Source organism: Saccopteryx leptura, chromosome 12 (assembly GCF_036850995.1).
Source record: "Saccopteryx leptura isolate mSacLep1 chromosome 12, mSacLep1_pri_phased_curated, whole genome shotgun sequence".
NCBI lineage: Eukaryota > Metazoa > Chordata > Mammalia > Chiroptera > Emballonuridae > Saccopteryx > Saccopteryx leptura.
The window spans coordinates 1,868,755-1,888,437 of NC_089514.1; the positions used below are offsets into that span (position 1 = coordinate 1,868,755).

At 51.7% G+C, this 19,683-nt stretch overlaps 1 protein-coding gene across 1 annotated transcript in view; it reads left to right on the forward strand.

Annotated features, from left to right (window-relative positions):
* Window positions 1-352: 352 nt before the first annotated feature.
* Window positions 353-19,683, forward strand: part of SPMIP7 (sperm microtubule inner protein 7) — a 40,749-nt gene continuing 21,418 nt past the window's right edge. Inside the window, exons 1-8 of the mRNA XM_066354265.1 lie at window positions 353-490; window positions 1,013-1,631; window positions 6,646-6,743; window positions 8,843-8,919; window positions 11,915-12,053; window positions 16,274-16,341; window positions 17,095-17,136; window positions 18,493-18,600. Coding sequence (XP_066210362.1) covers window positions 353-490; window positions 1,013-1,631; window positions 6,646-6,743; window positions 8,843-8,919; window positions 11,915-12,053; window positions 16,274-16,341; window positions 17,095-17,136; window positions 18,493-18,600 — 1,289 coding nt within the window. The remainder of the gene's footprint in view (window positions 491-1,012; window positions 1,632-6,645; window positions 6,744-8,842; window positions 8,920-11,914; window positions 12,054-16,273; window positions 16,342-17,094; window positions 17,137-18,492; window positions 18,601-19,683) is intronic.

Sequence of the window (19,683 nt, forward strand, 5' to 3'; positions counted from 1 at the left end):
AGGACGGACCTCCACTTCCGCCAAGGCAGGGGCGGGGCCAGGCCAACATGGCGGCGGGGACCACGGACCCCCCCCCACGAGGCTGTCGTAGGAGGGCGGTGCCACCTGCCCTGCTGGACGCGCCTGGGCCTGCGGGAGCACGGCCCCGCGCAGGGAGTCCTGGGGGGTGCCGGCGGCCTGTCCAAGGGTCTGCAGCTGGGCGAACAGCTTTGCGTGCGCGCCCCGGGCAGAGGGAAGGCCGTCCCATTGGATGCCCGGTGGCCTGAGGCCGCCCACTAGCTGGCAGGTGGACTAGACGACAGGCAGTGAGCGCTGAGAGTCAGTACACGACAGCCCTCGAAGCAGCGTCCTCATGGTGGCCGCTGGTCCTCTACGGACGTCAGGGGCTCCCCTGGGAGGCCCGCGCACCGTCTACACCTGGGGGGACACCTGGGAGGGGATGCAGGGCGGGTCTCCAGCCCCAGGAGGAAGCCCCGTGCGATCCATCGACGTTTGGTGCAGCACACGGTCTGGAAGCTCGACTTTTATCCCCTAAGTTCAGAAAAATGCATAGAGCCACCTGGGCCTTGGCACCCAGGACGTGTGACACGAGCCATCACGCCAGCTCTCCTGCGCCTGCGAGGGTCTCTCCCTAAGGGGAGCAGAGCTGCGGTCCAAACACGGCTGATCCCGTCGGTGCAGGCACATGGAAGAGTGAATTTCCCAGCCACGGACTCCACCGTGCCTAAGGACAGCGTGCCCTGTCCACCTCTCATGAAAAGAAAGGAGGGACCCGATGTGTTCCGAGTCTGGCCGTTGCTAAGCAACAAGGGCTCTGTTTTGTTTTGTTCCATTTTGGTCTGTTATACTGCCGTTAAACGTTCTGTTCTTAGGTCGAGGAAAAAAAAAATACTGCCCTTTAAAAGGGGAAAAAGAAGAAAAAAGCCTACTGGGTCGACACTTGGAAAGCCAAGTTAATAATATGATGACAACCAAGTCTCAACTACTGGCAGTGTAAGTTCTGTGGTTAAAGAGAAAGGAGTCAGCCATCAGAACCAGTTTTCAGTCGTCGCAAAGTGTCAAGAGAAAGGCTGTGGAGATGCGCTCCCAGCACCCACCTGGAAGGCTAAGTATCTCCCAGCGGTTCCTGCTTTCAGGAGCAAAGGCTGTTGAGAATGTCGATTACCCACACTATGGTCATCTCTTAAGGAAGATGAACATGCCTTTTGTGAAAGGCGTCGAGGACAGACACGAGTGTGGCAGATTTGAAAAGAAATGCAACCCCAGTTTCCTTAAATTTCACCCTTATCCCCCCTCAGCCCTGCCAGACTACCATTTACACTACCCTTACCCCCCACCCTACGGGCCAGATTATCCACTGTCGCCCCTTCGTGATGAGGTCTCCTTAGGCGACCCGTGTTCAGGGTTTTTGAGCCCTGGTGGAGATGCTGACTTAAATCCGGGCAAAGGCAGAACCATACCAAGCCTGGTGGATTTTAGCGATGTGAAACCCCAACACCGAATTCCCAGGCCAGACACGGGATTTCAGACGACACAGAAAAGGAAAACTATTTTATTAGAGGAACTGAAACAGGACAGAAGATGGAATTCCAGGGAAATACCAGACATTTGCATCAGAGCAAGACTCGGAGGTAAACACAGGGAGATTGGCTTTATAATTTTTAAACATTGAGACAAGGGAGGCCCTGGCAGGTTGGCTCAGTGGTAGAGCATCGGCCTAGTGTGTAGCAGTCCTGGGTTCGATTCCCGGCCAGGGCACACAGGAGAAGCGCCCATCTGCTCCACCCCTCCCCCTCTCCTTCCTCTCTGTCTCTCTCTTCCCCTCCTGCAGCCAAGGCTCCATTGGAGCAAAGTTGGCCCGGGCGCTGAAGATGGCTCTGTGGCCTCTGCCTCAGGCGCTAGAATGGCTCTGGTTGCAACAGAGCAACGGCCCAGATGGGCAGAGCATCGCCCCCTGGTGCGCATGCCGGGTGGATCCTGGTAGGGTGCATACAGGAGTCTGTCTGACTGCCTCCCCGTTTCCAACTTCAGAAAAATACAAAAAAAAAAAAAAAAAAAGTGCATTCATTAATATGTGACCAATGCAATCTCAGCTCATTTATTCTAGGCATATAGATAACCTAATATTAACACAAGACATATTATTTTGACTTTTATCATTGTGTAGCATGCCTTCTTATCTCGGAAAAAGATAAAAAGAATCTGATGGTTATTGAGAGTTAGGTTACAAGGACTTAAAACAAAAAGGGAAAGTAGTTGAAAGTAAATTTGGGCATCTAGTAAGATCAGGAGCTAAGGAGAATCAACCCCTGCAGAATAGCTCCACGCAGGCCAGGAGGTACAGCTGAGGGTCCCTGCTGGTCGCTGGACCCTACGATTTCCCGTAGGCACTCCCAGTCAGTGTCACAGGCCCGGCCCACAAGGACTGAGATGCCTGTCCAAAGGAAAGACATGGGAAATCTTTCTGGGAGTGCGTCTGGCAGAGAAGGAGTGGAGAGAGAGCCCCGTCTCTGAGCAGCAGGGGGGAAGGACGAGGCCGTGTGCTGCGTCAGGAGGTGCTGAGACTCCTCGAGCACTGGAGGCAGCAGCTGCCTCACTCTGATCTTCAGCACCCGCTGCAGACAGAAGGCGTAAGCACACAGAGTGTGGGAGGGACAGTGACACCAGCACCGTGCGGTGGCGGGGAGGCATGGCTCCTGCCCTATGTGGAGAGCAGCCATGGACAACCGAGACCAGAAAGGGGGGAAGACGAAAGGCCCAGGTTAGCGAGAATGAGTGACCCCATAATAGCATACTTCCCAGCTCAACCTTTCGGGTACCCACTTTTGAACCCCAAAGAGCAATTTGGAGAGAGGTAAGCGTAGGATGAGATCGTTTTTAATGCACACGGCAGTGCAGGCTTAGCAGGGGGCTTGGGGAGGTTCCTTGGTTTGGAATGTTCATTTGAAGACTACGAATAAGGTTCAGTGACCCACTTTTGAGAAATAATTCATGATCCATTGGAAATGGGACCTTTGGAAAAACGGTGTTACTAAGAATCAAATGCACTCTTATCTACAGATGATTAATATTATTCAAGGTACAAAAAATGTTTTAAGTATTTGCACTGAGGGGACCATTGGTAAGTTCAGGTCCACCTCTACAGCACATCTCATTGATGCGGAACCAGTGACTTCTTTTCTAACCTGTCACCAGAGGAGTTGTGCTCAACCCTCTGCTAATGTTTCAGTGAGTAGCAGTACCCATTGTCTAAGGTACTTCCTTAAAGGAACTGAACTCACTTTTCATAGGAGTCCCACCTTCGGCAAGCTTGCCACTCATAAGCAGAAAGCTCCAGCCTAGTGTTGGGCTGTTTTTGTAAGTTTTTTCAACAAATTGTAAAAACTGTACTTCAACAAATTACAAATTGAAGAAAGAGTTTACTAAAGCTTGTTTCCAGCTAAAATATAGTTAACAGGAGTTGTGCCAACAATTCAGAACCAAGAATAGAACTAATTGGGCCTCTGGACTGCACTACCTGGGTAAGTCCTGCAGAATGCAGAGGACAGGCTCCCGGGTCAGACTGTCTGGGCTCTACTCCAGGCAAAGAAACTTACTTTCACTGTGACCTTGGACTGTTGCTGATCTCATTATGCCCGTGTATCCTTATTTGTAAAATACATTCACATGCTATGTAATACTTCATGGGATTATAGTGAGGGCCGTTTAGTGTAAATCGTAGAAATATCTGATGAAGGAAAGAACCAATAAGTGGTAGATATGACGAAGTTAAGCAAAGTCTAGAATTTTCAGTCCTTTTATTCTGAAATTGACAATAATAGTTCTTTTCTCGTAAAGTTGTACGAAATAATGACTTAAGATATAAAATACTTAGGGAAATTTCTAGATCATCATAAAGCGTTCAATTAATAGTATTTGTTGTTATGAGCTGTTAACATTTTCAAATATTAAAATCAGGAGCTCAGGGATGGGTTTCAATATAATTTGTCCTGTGCTTTCATTGACTCGGTAGATCCTGGAAATAGTCATTAATTATAAAGAGGTACTTTCAGTTTTTAGCAACCCTAAATACATATTATTTCTAATACATTCTGATAAGGAACTTCATCTTCTCAGAATTAATCATATCACATGGTTTTCAGTGGGCTTTGATAAATAGCAAAGCCAAATCATAAAAGATTGGATTGCTGACTTCTTGCCCAATTCCAGCCTTGTCTAGACATTGAGCTGGGCGCACTGATTCCTTTTCAGTTCAGAGTTGGCTTTCTCTCTCATGCACCAGTCAAGTATTCTAACTTATCCTGCTGACATTCAAACACTCCATTGGTTGGTCTCTTCACCTCTCCTTGCAGAAGATGACACAGCCGTCCTTATCCCAGAGAAAATAGAAGTTGCCTTTCGCAACCTCCATGATTGATTGAACTGTCTTTAGCCTCTTAACATCAGTATTTGTAACTCTTTTTCTTGCTTCCTTTTTTAAACCATTATCTTAGCTTGAGCTGCTACAACAATGTACCATAGACTGTGTGGCTTAAGCAAGAGACCTGTTTCTCGCAGTTCAGATGGGTGGGAAGTCCAAAATTTAGTTCCTGTTGAGACCCCTCTTTCTGGTGTTCTGAAGGCTAACCTTAGGTTTTCCCACATGGCAGAGAGAGAGAGAGAGAGCGCGCTCTGGTCTCCCTCCTCTTAGAAAGACACGAATCCTATTATGGGAGTCCCACCCTCATGTCCTCATCTAAACCTAGTTACCTTCCAAGGAACCAATCTCCAGATAACATCACATTTTGGGTAAACACTTCAACATATGAATTTTGGGGGTGCAAAAACATTCACTCTTTAACACCTATTTTAACCATTTGTAAGTGTGTGTAGTTCATTGGGTATTAAATGCAGCATTGTGCAGTTACTACCACAATCCAGCTATTGATCGTTTTTCATCTTACAAAAATAGATGTAAGATTTTCCTTACATCTCTCTTCCTTACATTCTCTCTTTCCTTAAGAGAATGATGCTGCTATTCCTTTTGTAAAGTACATTTATTGATTGATTGGTTTGAGGCTCTGTGCCCATAAAACCCTGAATTCCTAGTGCTCCCCTCCTTCAGCCCCTGGAAACCAGAGTTTTGCTTTCTGTCTCAATGAATCTGACTGCTCGAGACACCTCATCCGAGTAAAATCATGTAGTTGTTTGTCTTCCTGTGACGGGGGCACTTCACTTAGCAAAATGTCGTCGTGGACTACAATGTCCCTGTCTTAGCATGTGTCAGAATTTCTCTTCCTTTTTAAAGCTAAATAATTTTCCATTTTAGGTATATATATATTTTATCCATCCATCTCTCCATGGACGTAAGGTTGCCACACCTTCTGGCTACTGTGAATAATGCTGCTCTGAACACAGCTGTACAAATATCTCTTCGAGTCCTTGCTTTGAATTCTTTAAATACGTGCCCAGAAGTGGAGTTGTTCAGTCCCATGGTAATTAATTGTGTGTTTAATTTTTTTTGAGGAACCACTACCCTGTTTCTCACTGCAGCTGCGGAACCTGATAATCTTCCCAACAGTGACAAACTCATTGCTTGCATTCAGGGAATCAAGCTTGGTCCCGGTGTACAGTCTCTGGGTGTGCTGTTCAGTTCTTTCTCTGGTACTTGGTAGAGGGTTTTGGCATCGGTGTTTATTAGGGAGAAGACCCGGCTTTTGTATCGGTGTAATGTTGGCCTCAAAGAGTAAGTTTGGCAGTGTTCCCTCTTTGTTAAATTGTTTAGACAAACCTGAGGAGAATCGATGTTAATTCTTTCAGTGTTTTATAGAATCAACACAGAAGCCATCCGGTCCTGAACTTTTCTCTGTCAGTAGGTTTTTGATTACTGAGTCTATCTCAGCAATTATAGGTCTGCTCACATTTTCTGTTTCTTCATGACTCAGTCTGGGTAGGTTGTGTGAGCATAGTAATTTGTCTCTTTCATCAAGGTTGTATAATTTGTTGGGGTACAATTGTTCATCGTAATTTCTTACAATTATGTTTATTTTTATAAAATTGGTTGTAATGTTTCCTCTCCCCTTTGTGATTTTACTTGTTTGGATCTTCTTTTTCTCTGAGTCAATCTAGCTAATTGTCAATTTTGTTGATTGTTTTAAAGAACCAACTCCTGCTTTCATTGATTTTTTTCTATTTTTCTGTTCTCTGTTTTGAATCTGTGCTCTAATCGTTATTATTTCATCCCTTCTGCTAACATTGGTTTAAGTTTGTGGTTTTTCTAGCTCCTTAAGATGTAGATTTAGATTGTTGATCTCAGACCTTTCTTCTTCAACGTAAGGATTTATACCTATGAATTTCTCTCTTCCTGCTACTTTTGCTGAGTCCTGTGACTTCTATTATGCTGTATGTTTTTGTTTTCAATTGTCTCAAGAAAACTTCTAATTTCCCAATAATGAGCAATAAATAACCCGTAATTCTACACTGTTGTAAATCGTCCTGTTAGCCCTAATGTAAATTTCAGAGCTATTCCAGTCCCATTCATGAGAAAAATGGTTGCATTGAAAAATCTATTAACAGTACCCATTTTAGCTTTCCATTAGGAAGTAGTTTTGGTGGAAGATGGATTTCTTGCAGTTTAACTGAAAGCACATCCATGCTCGTTTGCAGGTTGGACAAGCCCGGCGAAAGTCACTCCTTCACAACCTCGTCACGAAGGGTGCTCAGTAAATCACACCTACACGTTTGACGAGGAGGCATCGTGCACAGTAAGATTTTCTTACCGGATGGTGGAATGCAATATTTGCAATTCACTTATTTCGTTGTCTGTGGTTTTGATATCTTGAGCCTTGTAGAAAGAGCTACCATTTATAAGATACCTCTTACGTGCCAGGAACTGTGCAGAACTTCACAGTCATTGTGTGTTTTACACAATCTTGTGCAGTCCCCACAACAGTGCCTGGGGGATGACCGAGTCGTAGAGGCTGGTGTGCCCAATCTGGACCCCCTCACTGGCAAGAGGACCCTCCTCTGGCTGCAGGGTGTGAGAGCTGCACATGGTGGACAGCCCCCAGCTTGGAGGACTGGAAATCCCAGGTTTAAGAAGCACAAGTCTTAAAACAGATGAACAAAAATATATCCTCTCCTGATCAAATTATACTGAACTTTTCCAAACAGAATTTTGAAACTGTAGAAAAACAGAGACAAATATCTTAACTATAGCCAGAGGGGTGGGGGTGGAGGACATGGAATTCTTGCAAACAATGCAGTTCAGGGTCGGTGCAGCAATGCAGTGCAGGGTCAGTGCAACGATGCAGTGCAGGGTCGGTGCAGCAATGCAGTGCAGGGTCAGTGCAGCAATGCAGTGCAGGGTCGGTGCAGCGGTGCAGTGCAGGGTCGGTGCAATGATGCAGTGCAGGGTCAGTGCAGTGCTGCAGTGCAGGGTCGGTGCAGCAATGCAGTGCAGGGTCAGTGCAGCAATGCAGTGCAGGGTCGGTGCAGCAATGCAGTGCAGGGTCGGTGCAACGATGCAGTGCAGGGTCAGTGCAGCGATGCAGTGCAGGGTCGGTGCAGCAATGCAATTCAGGGTCGGTGCAGCGATGCAGTGCAGGGTCAGTGCAGTGATGCAGTGCAGGGTCGGTGCAGTGATGCAGTTCAGGGTCAGTGCAGTGATGCAGTGCAGGGTCGGTGCAGCGATGCAGTTCAGGGTCGGTGCAATGATGCAGTTCAGGGTCGGTGCAATGATGCAGTGCAGGGTCGGTGCAGCAATGCAGTGCAGGGTCGGTGCAGCAATGCAGTGCAGGGTCAGTGCAGCGATGCAGTTCAGGGTCGGTGCAGCAATGCAGTGCAGGGTCAGTGCAACGATGCAGTTCAGGGTCAGTGCGATAATGCAGTTCAGAGTCAGTGCAATGATGCAGTTCAGGGTCGGTGCAGCAATGCAGTGCAGGGTCAGTGCAGCGATGCAGTTCAGGGTCAGTGCAGCAATGTAGTGCAGGGTCGGTGCAGTGATGCAGTTCAGGGTCGGTGCAATGATGCAGTTCAGGGTCGGTGCAGCGATGCAGTGCAGGGTCAGTGCAGCGATGCAGTTCAGGGTCGGTGCAGCGATGCAGTTCAGGGTCGGTGCAGCAATGCAGTGCAGGGTCGGTGCACTGATGCATTCAGTCGGTGCGACGATGCAGTCCAGGGTCGATGCAATGATGCAGTCTGGAGTTGGTACAACAATGCAATCCAGGGTTGATGAGATCTACTTGTTATTAAATAGTCATTACCATTATGCTAGACTTCTAAACCCATCCAGAACATCATTCAAACATGAAGGTGAATTAACAATAGAACTAGAAGTAGTTCCCATTCTTGAAAGAATCACTGAAAATTGAACTTGAGTGAAAAGAGAATAAAACTCAAAACAAAGGGCTAGCTGAGCAAAAGTAGGCCTAGGATTAGTAAAGTATTGTGGGAATCTAAATAAACAACAGGCATTAAAGGTAGTGGTAACAGTGACTTACTGACTAAAGAACTGATAAAAATAGAAGCTAGGACGAGGGTGACGTTTCAGACAGAGACTTTCTTATGTTCTAATTCCATGGAACTGAACGCCATCTGCCAAGATTCAAAACTTAAGAGCTTTCTCACAAAAATCTGACTTTCTGCTGCCTTGAATATACATTTTGTAAATTTAACTGAATTGTTAGGAGAACATACACAAAATGTAAATTTCCAAGACAATAGAGAGAAACAGGGAAGCATATACTTGTTGATTCAGAAGGTGCTGTAAAGGAAGAAAAATGAAGACAGAAAAAAGCACGGTGAACAGATAACATCATCAATCCCACTCGTGTCTGATTCCTCGTGTTACTTGTGCTTCTAGGATGGTGGAGAACCACTTTTACAACCAACCAAGAAATCCAATGCAAAGGACTCATTCTACAAGTCCTGTACACAAAAGTAAGAGTTTTTCCAAACAGAATTTTGATTTAATAAATTATTCATCTACCTTTAATGATATAACCCCTTTTGCGTCTACATTGTCCTGAATCCTCTGAGAAATTCAGAGACCATCAGGTACGGGTGTTTCGTTACTTAGGTTGATTGCTAAAATAAACAGGTCAGGGAAGAGTCTTGAGGAAACGTATGTTTAGTAGAAGAGTAACACCAACCGGAAAGGAGATGCTCAGGGGCGGGGCAGCGTGCAGCGTCCTGGGAAACGAGCGAGAGAGCTTGAGGAGAGCTCATCCCCTCCATCAGGAGACCCAGGGGGCCTGCTGTGTGTCTGTCTGCCGGGCCGGGAGCCACAGCGAGCAGAGCAGAGCCCCCTCAGAGCGCTCTGGTTCTGAGAGGAGGTGGACAAGAGGTAGTCAACACGCTAAGTAAGGAGCTCGCACCTAGAAGGAGGTGAGTCTGTGAAAGTAAATGAAAGAGGTGCTGTCACCTAGGCCAGAGAGAACAGTGGTGTAGGGTGGGTGGCAGAGTAAGCAGGGGTGGGCTTCAGGACGTGCTTGAAAAGAAGAGCCAACCCGACCCCCAGGCTGGAGAGGATGAGTCTGCAGAGGAGCAGCCGGGAGGACTCCCAGGCTGGAGAGGATGAGTCTGCAGAGGAGCAGCCGGGAGGACTCCCAGGCTGGAGAGGATGAGTCTGCAGAGGGGCAGCCGGGAGGACTCCCAGCCTGGAGAGGATGGGTCTGCAGAGAGGGTGGCAGCCGGGAGGACTCCCAGCCTGGAGAGGGTGAGTCTGCAGAGGGGCAGCCAGGAGGACTCCCAGGCTGGAGAGGACGAGTCTGCAGAGGGGCAGCCGGGAGGACTCCCAGCCTGGAGAGGATGAGTCTGCAGAGGGGCAGCCGGGAGGACTCCCAGGCTGGAGAGGAGGAGTCTGCAGAGGGGCAGCCGGGAGGACTCCCAGCCTGGAGAGGATGAGTCTGTAGAGGGGGCAGGCAGGAGGACTCCCAGGCTGGAGAGGATGAGTCTGCAGAGGGGCAGCCGGGAGGACTCCCAGGCTGGAGAGGGTGAGTCTGCAGAGGGGCAGCCGGGAGGACTCCCAGGCTGGAGAGGACGAGTCTGCAGAGGGGCAGCCGGGAGGACTCCCATCCTGGAGAGGATGGGTCTGCAGAGAGGGTGGCAGCCGGGAGGACTCCCAGCCTGGAGAGGGTGAGTCTGCAGAGGGGCAGCCAGGAGGACTCCCAGGCTGGAGAGGACGAGTCTGCAGAGGGGCAGCCGGGAGGACTCCCAGCCTGGAGAGGATGAGTCTGCAGAGGGGCAGCCGGGAGGACTCCCAGCCTGGAGAGGAGGAGTCTGCAGAGGGGCAGCCGGGAGGACTCCCAGCCTGGAGAGGATGAGTCTGTAGAGGGGGCAGGCAGGAGGACTCCCAGGCTGGAGAGGATGAGTCTGCAGAGGGGCAGCCGGGAGGACTCCCAGGCTGGAGAGGGTGAGTCTGCAGAGGGGCAGCCGGGAGGACTCCCAGGCTGGAGAGGATGAGTCTGCAGAGGGGCAGCCGGGAGGACTCCCAGGCTGGAGAGGGTGAGTCTGCAGAGGGGCAGCCGGGAGGACTCCCAGGCTGGAGAGGAGGAGTCTGCAGAGGGGCAGCCGGGAGGACTCCCATCCTGGAGAGGATGAGTCTGCAGAGGGGCAGCCGGGAGGACTCCCAGAAGGGAAGCTGGGAGGACCCCCAGCCTGGAGAGGATGAGTCTGCAGAGGGAAGGGGCAGCCGGGAAGACTCCCATCCTGGAGAGGATGAGTCTGCAGAGAGGGGGGCAGCCGGGAGGACTCCCAGCCTGGAGAGGGTGAGTCTGCAGAGGGGCAGCCGGGAAGACTCCCAGAGGGGCAGCCGGGAGGACTCCCAGAAGGGAAGCTGGGAGGACCCCCAGCCTGGAGAGGATGAGTCTGCAGAGGGAAGGGGCAGCCGGGAAGACTCCCATCCTGGAGAGGATGAGTCTGCAGAGGGGCAGCTGGGAGGACTCCCAGCCTGGAGAGGAGGAGTCTGCAGCGGGGCAGCCGGGAGGACTCCCAGGCCGGGGCTGTGCCGGGACAGTGAGCACGCCTCACTGGACCCCATGGAGGCAGGGGCGGCGGGATCGGGGGGCTGGGGGTGGTTAGACGTCAGTCCTGGACGTGTTGAACACGGAGATGTTCGTGGGCGTCCAGTGTCCATGTTGGTAAGACAGTGGGGTGCATTGATCTGGAGTTTGGGGAGATGCCCGCTCTAGAGAAATGTTTGTGGGTGTCCTGGTGTGCTGTTGGGTGTGTAAAGCCACCTTCCTGGGTGGGGCGCTGCGGGAGGCGTGCCCTGAGGGGGGAGCTCGAGTCCCGGCATCTGCAGGGCGAGTGTGTCTGCACACCGGGTGACGGGAGGCGGGTGGAAGCGCCCACCTTAGTGCCCGGCTGCTGCGGCTCCAACGACCGCTCCCCGAGCTGCGTTAAGCCACACCCATCTGTGACCATGCTGGGCTCAGAAGTCCACCCATGGCCCAGTGGACAGTAACGCTCTGGGGGGTGTCAGGCCGGAGTTGAGGTGACAGCTGCGGCCACGTCCTCATCTCCCGCGGTCACTCAGACTGTCCATAGAACCCAGTTCATGGAAGCTGCTCCTGGAATCACACAGCTGGTTCTAGGGCGGCTGCTGCTGTTTCTGTTTGTTTTTAAGACTCAGCAGTTTGGGCCAGACCCACTTAGCACCGTCTGCCTTTTGATGAACTCAGATACGATTGCGTAGGGGCCTCAACTACGTGCGCACAATCCCTTTGCCGTATGAAGCTTCCACACACAGTGTCCACTGGAGAGAACTGTGTCCACCGCTGCCGGGGGGTGGGGGGAGATTGTCCACGGCCCTCACAGCAGGGGCGGCTCAGGACCCCTCAGAGCTCTGCAGAGCGCAGTGCACGATACGGCGTGGTGAGCTGTACCACTGGTTATGCTTTTTCATAAAACGTCATCATTTGCTTTTCCATAGAGCTTACGAAAGCATTCCCTGGGACAAAATGCTGCCACCCAGACTCGGCCCAGAGGAAACCACAGTGGAGAAAGCTGCCGACCTCGTCTCATCGTGTTTTGCCCTGAAGAGATACGAAAGGACACCAGCGATCGGTCAGGTCAGAGAACGGGCAGGGCCGCCCGCACGTGCTGCCCAGTGGACCCAGAGCCCTGGGCAACAGGAGGCTTCTAGGTTGAGACCTGTGGAGCCTGACCGGGCGGTGGCGCAGTGGATAGAGTGTCGGACTGGGATGCGGAGGAACCAGGTCCGAGACCCCGAGGTCGCCAGCTTGAGCGTGGGCTCATCTGGTTTGAGCAAAGCTCACCAGCTTGGACCCAAGGTTGCTGGCTCGAGCGAGGGGTTACTGGGTCTGCTGAAGGCCCGCGGCCAAGGCACATATGAGAAAGCAATCAATGAACAACTAAGGTGTCACAACTAGGAATTGATGTTTCTCATCTCTCTCCCTTCCTGTCTGCCCCTATCTGTCCCTCTCTCTGTCTGTCTCTGTCACACACACACACACACACACACACACACAAAATGGAAAGAACAAGTAAATAAACACGTTAATGGAATGGAAAGTGCTATATTCATCAAAGCCATCAGGGACCTCAGATTCTTGAATATTATCAGTATTAATATTTTAGAAATTTTATTTAAGACTCCCTATTTCTCAGAGGTCACTTGCACTGACTGTTGACTTTATACAGGGAAAAAGAAGGTGTAAACAATGGGGACAGGGACGTGACCACTGCTCCAGCCAAGAGCCAGTGCTGAGGACAGTGCTGGACACCGACTCTAGTGCTGATGGGAGTGTCCGAGAGGCACCGAGCTCTTGTCCTCTCCACTGTCTCCTCCGCTGTCCACGGAGACGGCCTTTGGAAGTTGGAGGCTTAGCAAAAGGCTGAGTTCTCCCCCTCCACTCCTGCACAGGACTTCACGTGGGTCACGGAGTGCACACAACTGCCGGACACTCCCTCGGCGTGGACCTCTGCCTGTCCCCCCACTGGTCACACCCATGCTGCAGACCAGCGCGGCCAGTAACTCCAGGTCCTGAGGGAGAACGAGGCACAATGAGGAAGTTAGACTTCAAGAGAAAAAAGAATGGGATCAGGAGGCCTCTTCAATGCTGATGGCAATATCCAAGCACCCCATAGCCTGGGTGCACTTTATTATATATCCACATGCAAAAAAGGAAGTCTCCGATACAAAGTCACACATCTGAGGCAAAAACAGGAATTCTCTTAAGGCATCAACAGGAATCCACTTAAGGTGTAAACAGGAATCCCCCCACCATGCATAAGTGAAATCAACCAACCTTTGAACAAACAAGGGGTGAGAGGAAGGGCAGGTAAATTGCTTCTAGCAACTTCACCACACAAGTGAGGTGGGGGGGGGGACGAGTGCAAATACTCAGCTTCTTAGCTCATATGGAGGAGTGGGGAGGGAGAACTTAGTCTTTTGCTAAGCGTGAACTTACAAAGGCTCTGCCACTTGCCGTCTCCCACACACCCACACTTTATAGGGAGTGAATCTGCCCCCCTGGCCTGGCTCCGGCCGGTTGGTCTCTGTTACCTGCCCACGACCCCCCACCACCACCCACACGCCGCCCTCCACCCGCACTCCATGCAGTGCAGCCTGGGCGACCTCTCAGGCCTCAGTCCGCAGCCTCTTCCTCGCTGTTTTTCCCAGGCTAACCCTCGAGAAGCTTTCCTGTCTTACCTGAGACCTCACTTTCAACATCCCAACACGCTCTGCTCTGCCTCCAAATCCTCTTCTGCTGACACCCGCCTTCCCCACCACGGCTCAGTGCTTAGGAGTCTGGCAGATGCCGGGCCCTGCCCATAACGAAGTCTGATGATACAGCATACAGTGTGTCCATATATATATATATGGACTGTAAAGTCCGTAAAGTTATGGTGCACTTCTGACAGGTCACAGGAAAGCAACAAAAGACGATAGAAATGTGAAATCTGCACCAAATAAAAGGAAAACTCTCCCAGTTTCATACCTATTCAGTGCAGTTCGATGTGGGCTCACGCACAGATTTTTAGGGCTCCTTAGGTAGCTATCCCGTATAGCCTCTACAGACTCGTCACTGACTGATGGCCTACCAGAACGGGGTTTCTCCACCAAACTGCCGGTTTCCTTCAACTGCTTATCCCACCGAGTCATGTTATTCCTATGTGGTGGCGCTTCGTTATAAACGCGCCGATATTCACGTTGCACTTTGGTCACGGATTCGAATTTACCGAGCCACAGAACACACTGAACTTTCCTCTGTACCGTCCACATCTCGACTGGCATGGCCGTGGGCTGCTCCGCTGTACACACGGTGTTACGTCATCATCTGCGCATGTGCACATACTGCCTTATCATTCTACAGAAACTGGGAGGGTTTTCCTTTTATTTGGTGCAGATTTCACATTTCTATCGTCTTTTGTTCCTTTCCTGTGACCGGTCAAAAGTGCACCATGACTTTACGGACATGCTGTATTTAAAGTCCGTAGGGCTGAAGAGGAAATCAGTTCCATTGAAATACAGTTCTAAACATGGACCCCAAAGAGGTCCATGGACCACAGGTCAAGAAGCCGGCACTGCGTCAGCTTGTGCAGAGGAAGAGGAGGGTGAGGGGACAGAGCAGTGATAGGGTCCCCTCTGCGATCCCCACAGAGAAATTAACATCAAGGACAAAAAAAAGCTGCCTGGCTTACAATACTGTTTAAGGGTCTCTCAAATACATGAAAGTATTATATCTTTTCAAAATGGGTCATTTTATTACATATTGTCTGGAGTTAAATTATAGTGGAATCCAAAGTCCTTCCCAGTAAGACGCAGTCCCAGGCCGGGCCTGGACAGGACAGGACAGGACAGGGGGGCCGGCGGGGCTTCCAAGGACCACCCCCCTCCAGTGTGAACACAGTCAGACCTTCCCCAGCGGCTTCCTCCTGGGGGGGGGGGGGAGGCCGAGTCCAGCTGTGAGAAAATGCACTGACGTCAGGTCTGAGGCTGGGGCCAGGACCAGGACGGACCACACTGACGTCAGGTCTGAGACCAGGACTGACCGCACTGACGTCAGGTCTGAGACCAGGACTGACCACACTGACGTCAGGTCTGAGACCAGGACTGACCACACTGACGTCAGGTCTGAGACCAGGACTGACCGCACTGACGTCAGGTCTGAGACCAGGCTGAGACCAGGACTGACCACACTGACGTCAGGGCTGAGACCAGGCTGAGACCAGGACTGACCGCACTGACATCAGGTCTGAGACCAGGACTGACCACACTGACGTCAGGTCTGAGACCAGGACTGACCACACTGACGTCAGGGCTGAGACCAGGACTGACCGCACTGACGTCAGGGCTGAGACCAGGCTGAGACCAGGACTGACCGCACTGACGTCAGGTCTGAGACCAGGACTGACCGCACTGACATCAGGTCTGAGACCAGGACTGACCACACTGACGTCAGGTCTGAGACCAGGACTGACCACACTGACATCAGGTCTGAGACCAGGACTGACCGCACTGACGTCAGGTCTGAGACCAGGACTGACCACACTGACGTCAGGTCTGAGACCAGGTCTGAGACCAGGACTGACCACACTGACGTCAGGGCTGAGACCAGGACTGACCACACTGACGTCAGGTCTGAGACCAGGACTGACCACACTGACGTCAGGTCTGAGACCAGGACTGACCACACTGACGTCAGGTCTGAGACCAGGACTGACCCCACTGACGTCAGGTCTGAGACCAGGACTGACCACACTGACGTCAGGTCTGAGACCAGGACTGACCACACTGACGTCAGGTCTGAGACTGGGGCCAGGACCAGGCTGACCACACTGACGTCAGGTCTGAGACCAGGACTGACCGCACTGACGTCAGGGCTGAGACCAGGACTGACCGCACTGACGTCAGGTCTGAGACCAGGACTGACCGCACTGACGTCAGGGCTGAGACCGGGCCGAGACCAGGACTGACCACACTGACGTCAGGTCTGAGACCAGGACTGACCGCACTGACGTCAGGTCTGAGACCAGGGCTGAGACCAGGACTGACCACACTGACGTCAGGTCTGAGACCAGGCTGAGACCAGGACTGACCACACTGACGTCAGGTCCGAGACCAGGGCTGACCCCTGCGCACACCCAGTGAGCTGAGGATGCTTGGAGAGCGCTTTCGTGGGGAGCCTTGGGCTTGCCTCAGTGCCGGGGGCACGGCTGAGCCCACTGGAGCTGATATACTGGAAATTACAGCGATTGGAGCATATAAACTAGAGATCACAGTGACCCGTTCTTTCAATATCTCCTCTTTGTTCTACAATTTCAGGTGGTCGGCGGGCTCTGGGACAGATTTCAAACAAGATCTTTCTCGGCACCAGTCAAGCCAGTGAATTTGTAAGTTTTATCTCTTGACGCTCTCATCACTAGATGTCCCGCTGCTGCATGTTGACCATCAGGGCTGGGGGCTGTGGCCTGTGACCTGTGGCCTGTGGCCTGTGGCCTGTGGCCAGAGAGCATTCCGGAGGCCGAGGCCACCCCAGTCCCGGGCTGCGGCTTCCTTGTGCCATCGCGTACCCCCCTGAAACTCGACACTGCTCGGTCCCCACCACAATTCGCAAACCAGGCGAGCGCTAGAAGGATACGAGGAACTCGAGTGTTGGCAAAGCTTGTGAACTTCGAGGAATTGCTCATCATTCTTTAAATCAGTCTTTGTGTCAATAGTTCTTCTGGGTTCCAGAAATGCTAAAAACCCCGACTTTATTACAAATCTTTCTACACATGTCATTTTTTTCACTTAGTCTAAGAGAAGTCTCTGTATTTCTGTTCTCACAACGACTGGCGTCCAGGTCTGGTCACTCGGGGGTGTCCAGCAGGGAGCGTCCCCGAAGGGTCGTCTGCCTGAGCGTGAGGTCGAGCGCGTCGGCTCAGACGTGGTCACAAGGGCGTGAAGTCACTGCGTTCTGCTTCTGATTTTCACTTAAAACAAATCTTTAAATGATTTTTGCTTAAAACTAGAAACTTTGGAGGCCAATTCCTATGAGATGGCTCTGAAGACTTTGTTTTTATTTGAATAAGAGAAACACTGTAATAATTCGATGTTTATTACATTAATGTCACTCAATTGACCATATTTCCTCTTTTTCTAAGTGTGAGTCCAAGTTCTAGAAGCAAATACATCCCTCTCTACACGTAAGTAATGTTTCTTCATGTTTTAAAAATTATTAGGTTTACCTCTGGATTGTTTGTAACTCAGTTTTCGTGACAACTTAATGCATTCTAGCAGATTCTAACGTTTTCTGAGCGCAGTGCCTTTCGTGTTTAGATGTGAGGACCTTCATCACAGGTTTGGCACAGACTCTCACAGAGAGAGGAGGGCGGAGCTCCTATGTTTCCCCGCGTTGCTGACTCTTGGACGCGGCTGACACAGGGCGTTGTCCACCGGAAGGACGTTCGCACTTGACGTGGGAGGTGTGGCCTGCCCACCGCCACGCGGGCTGGGAACGTGACCGCTTCCATCTGGACTTTACCTGGCTGGGGGGGGGGGGGCAGGGGTCGCCTCGCCCACCCCCTGGGGCTCCGCGCTCCAGCTGGAGGGCTGGGGGGGCAGGGGTCGCCTCGCCCACCCCCTGGGGCTCCGCGCTCCAGCTGGAGGGCTGCCCTGGGTCGGCCTCTGACGGGGCGACTGTGACAGCAGACGTTTGTGCCGCAGTCGGGAGCCCGGGCGCCCGTGGGGACGGCCACGGCCCTCGTCTGGGCCACAGACTGACCGCTCGCCGGGCCTCACGTGGCGGCAGGGTCCAGGCAGCACTCGGGTCTCGCCTGGGAGAGCACTGCTCCCATGAGGAGGGCTCCGCCCTCATGCCCTGAGCGCCTTCGCCGCCCAACACCATCGCCTGGGACCTGGGGGCTTGGGGTCGGGGACGTAGCCGTGGAGATCACAGCACCTTGGAACCCCGAGAGGCCGAGCTGGTCACTGCTGCCCGCCCCCAGGACCGCTGCCCTCCCGCTCTGTGGGGGAGGGGGGGGAGGTGACTGACCATCCTGCCGGTGGCCCCAGTGGCACCCCAGGGGCTCTGACTGCGGTGGACTCAGCCTCCTCTCAGGCCCCGGAAGGCACCTTGCTGGCTTCCCAGGACCCCAGACCCCTGCCCGGTGTCCGTCTCTACGGGAACCCTCTTAGCGCTGGCAGAGAGCAGTCCCTGCTGCCCAGGCGCCTCTCCCTGTCCAGTGACCTGTCCAGTGACAGTCGGGACGCTGTCCCTGTAGAAGCAGCCGGTCTCTGCGCACAAACTCGGGGGTCACTGCTCTCACTGGGGCAGACCCAGGTCCCCAGAGCCGACAGCCCTGCTCTGAAAAAGGGAAAAACGCCCCTCTTTGTTCTTTTTTTTAGGAAAATTGTTCCATAATCATGTTTGTTTGTTTGTTTTAATTTTTTTTGGTATATTTTGGCAAAAAAGATTTTTTGGAAGTTATGACAGTGTTTATCCATTTCTTCTGCATTTCTTATAAAGAAACCTATGCTGTCCCTTCTGTTCACCCTGACAGTGGCCATGTGCAGTCCACAGACGCCGATGACATTGACAACCCCTCTGGGGACATCATGTCCCTGGCCAAGCCCCGGAGCTCTAAAACTCTCCACACAAACATAAGTCGGTGAGTCCCCCCCCCCCGTGACCACCCCCTCACTGTGTGGTGAAGGGTGGGACGTGGTGATGGATGTCACTACGAAGGAATAAGACACGGCCGCCACTGAACAGGAGTGAGGTTCCTGTTGTCTGAGCGAACTGGAGTTTGTCACAAAGCAGGTGACAGTTTGGGGCTCAGGCTAACCCAGGCAGCTTGATTACGCCCCGTATTTGCTTTCACCAGTGGGGACACTGAGCTCAGGAGTGACTCCCAGGGCTCTCTCTGTTGTACGCGGAGTCCTGTGCTCTCTCCGTGAGTCCGCAGAGCAGGGACACGCCATGGAGTCAGACCGTCCGTTTCTGTAACGACTGACAAGCCTGCGCACGATCGCGGGCAGAGCCACGGTGCGGCTCACAATGGTATTTTAAATGTTAATTGTTTTCTAGTTTATAAAAACATAACTTGTGCCCAGGAGAGGAACAAGTTAGATTTCACATTCATTGTCTTCAGAGAAGACCTTCCCTGCTGGTTCGATGCAGCACTGACTCCTACGATAACTGTGCATTTCTCCGCGGCGTCTATTCTGACTGCATAACTTGGCCGAAGGATAAAATGTTTTAAAGCTAAAGTGGGTTTTAAAATAGAATTATACAACTTACCTCACTTAGATGTCTAATTCAACCAAAAAGGACAGAAGAAAAAGCACATGTGAAATGTGTTCAGAACTGTGCGAATAGAAACGTAAAAAGACAAGTACTTTGCCCGCGTCTCACTTAAGAATCTGGAGGGCTGCTAAGCCCCGTACATGAATAACGGCCCTGGAACGCAGGGTGAGGGAGGCCCCTGACGCGTCAGCCCCGTGTCCTCGAAGCTCTCGGTGGCGCGGGGACCGTGCCCTCCACGAGGCCCGGCTGCTGCGACCTTGAGCCGGGTCCTGAGGACGGGTCCGCTGCCGTGAGTCTTCCACTAAATTCTGGAAGGAAATGATTGCTGTGAAATGAGGTAATTCTAAAAATTTCAAAGGAAGGAAATGAGTGATAAACCAATTCAAAAATATTGGACAGGCATAAAAATGTAGTAAGTTTCTCTCCCATTAAATGTACCTTTGAA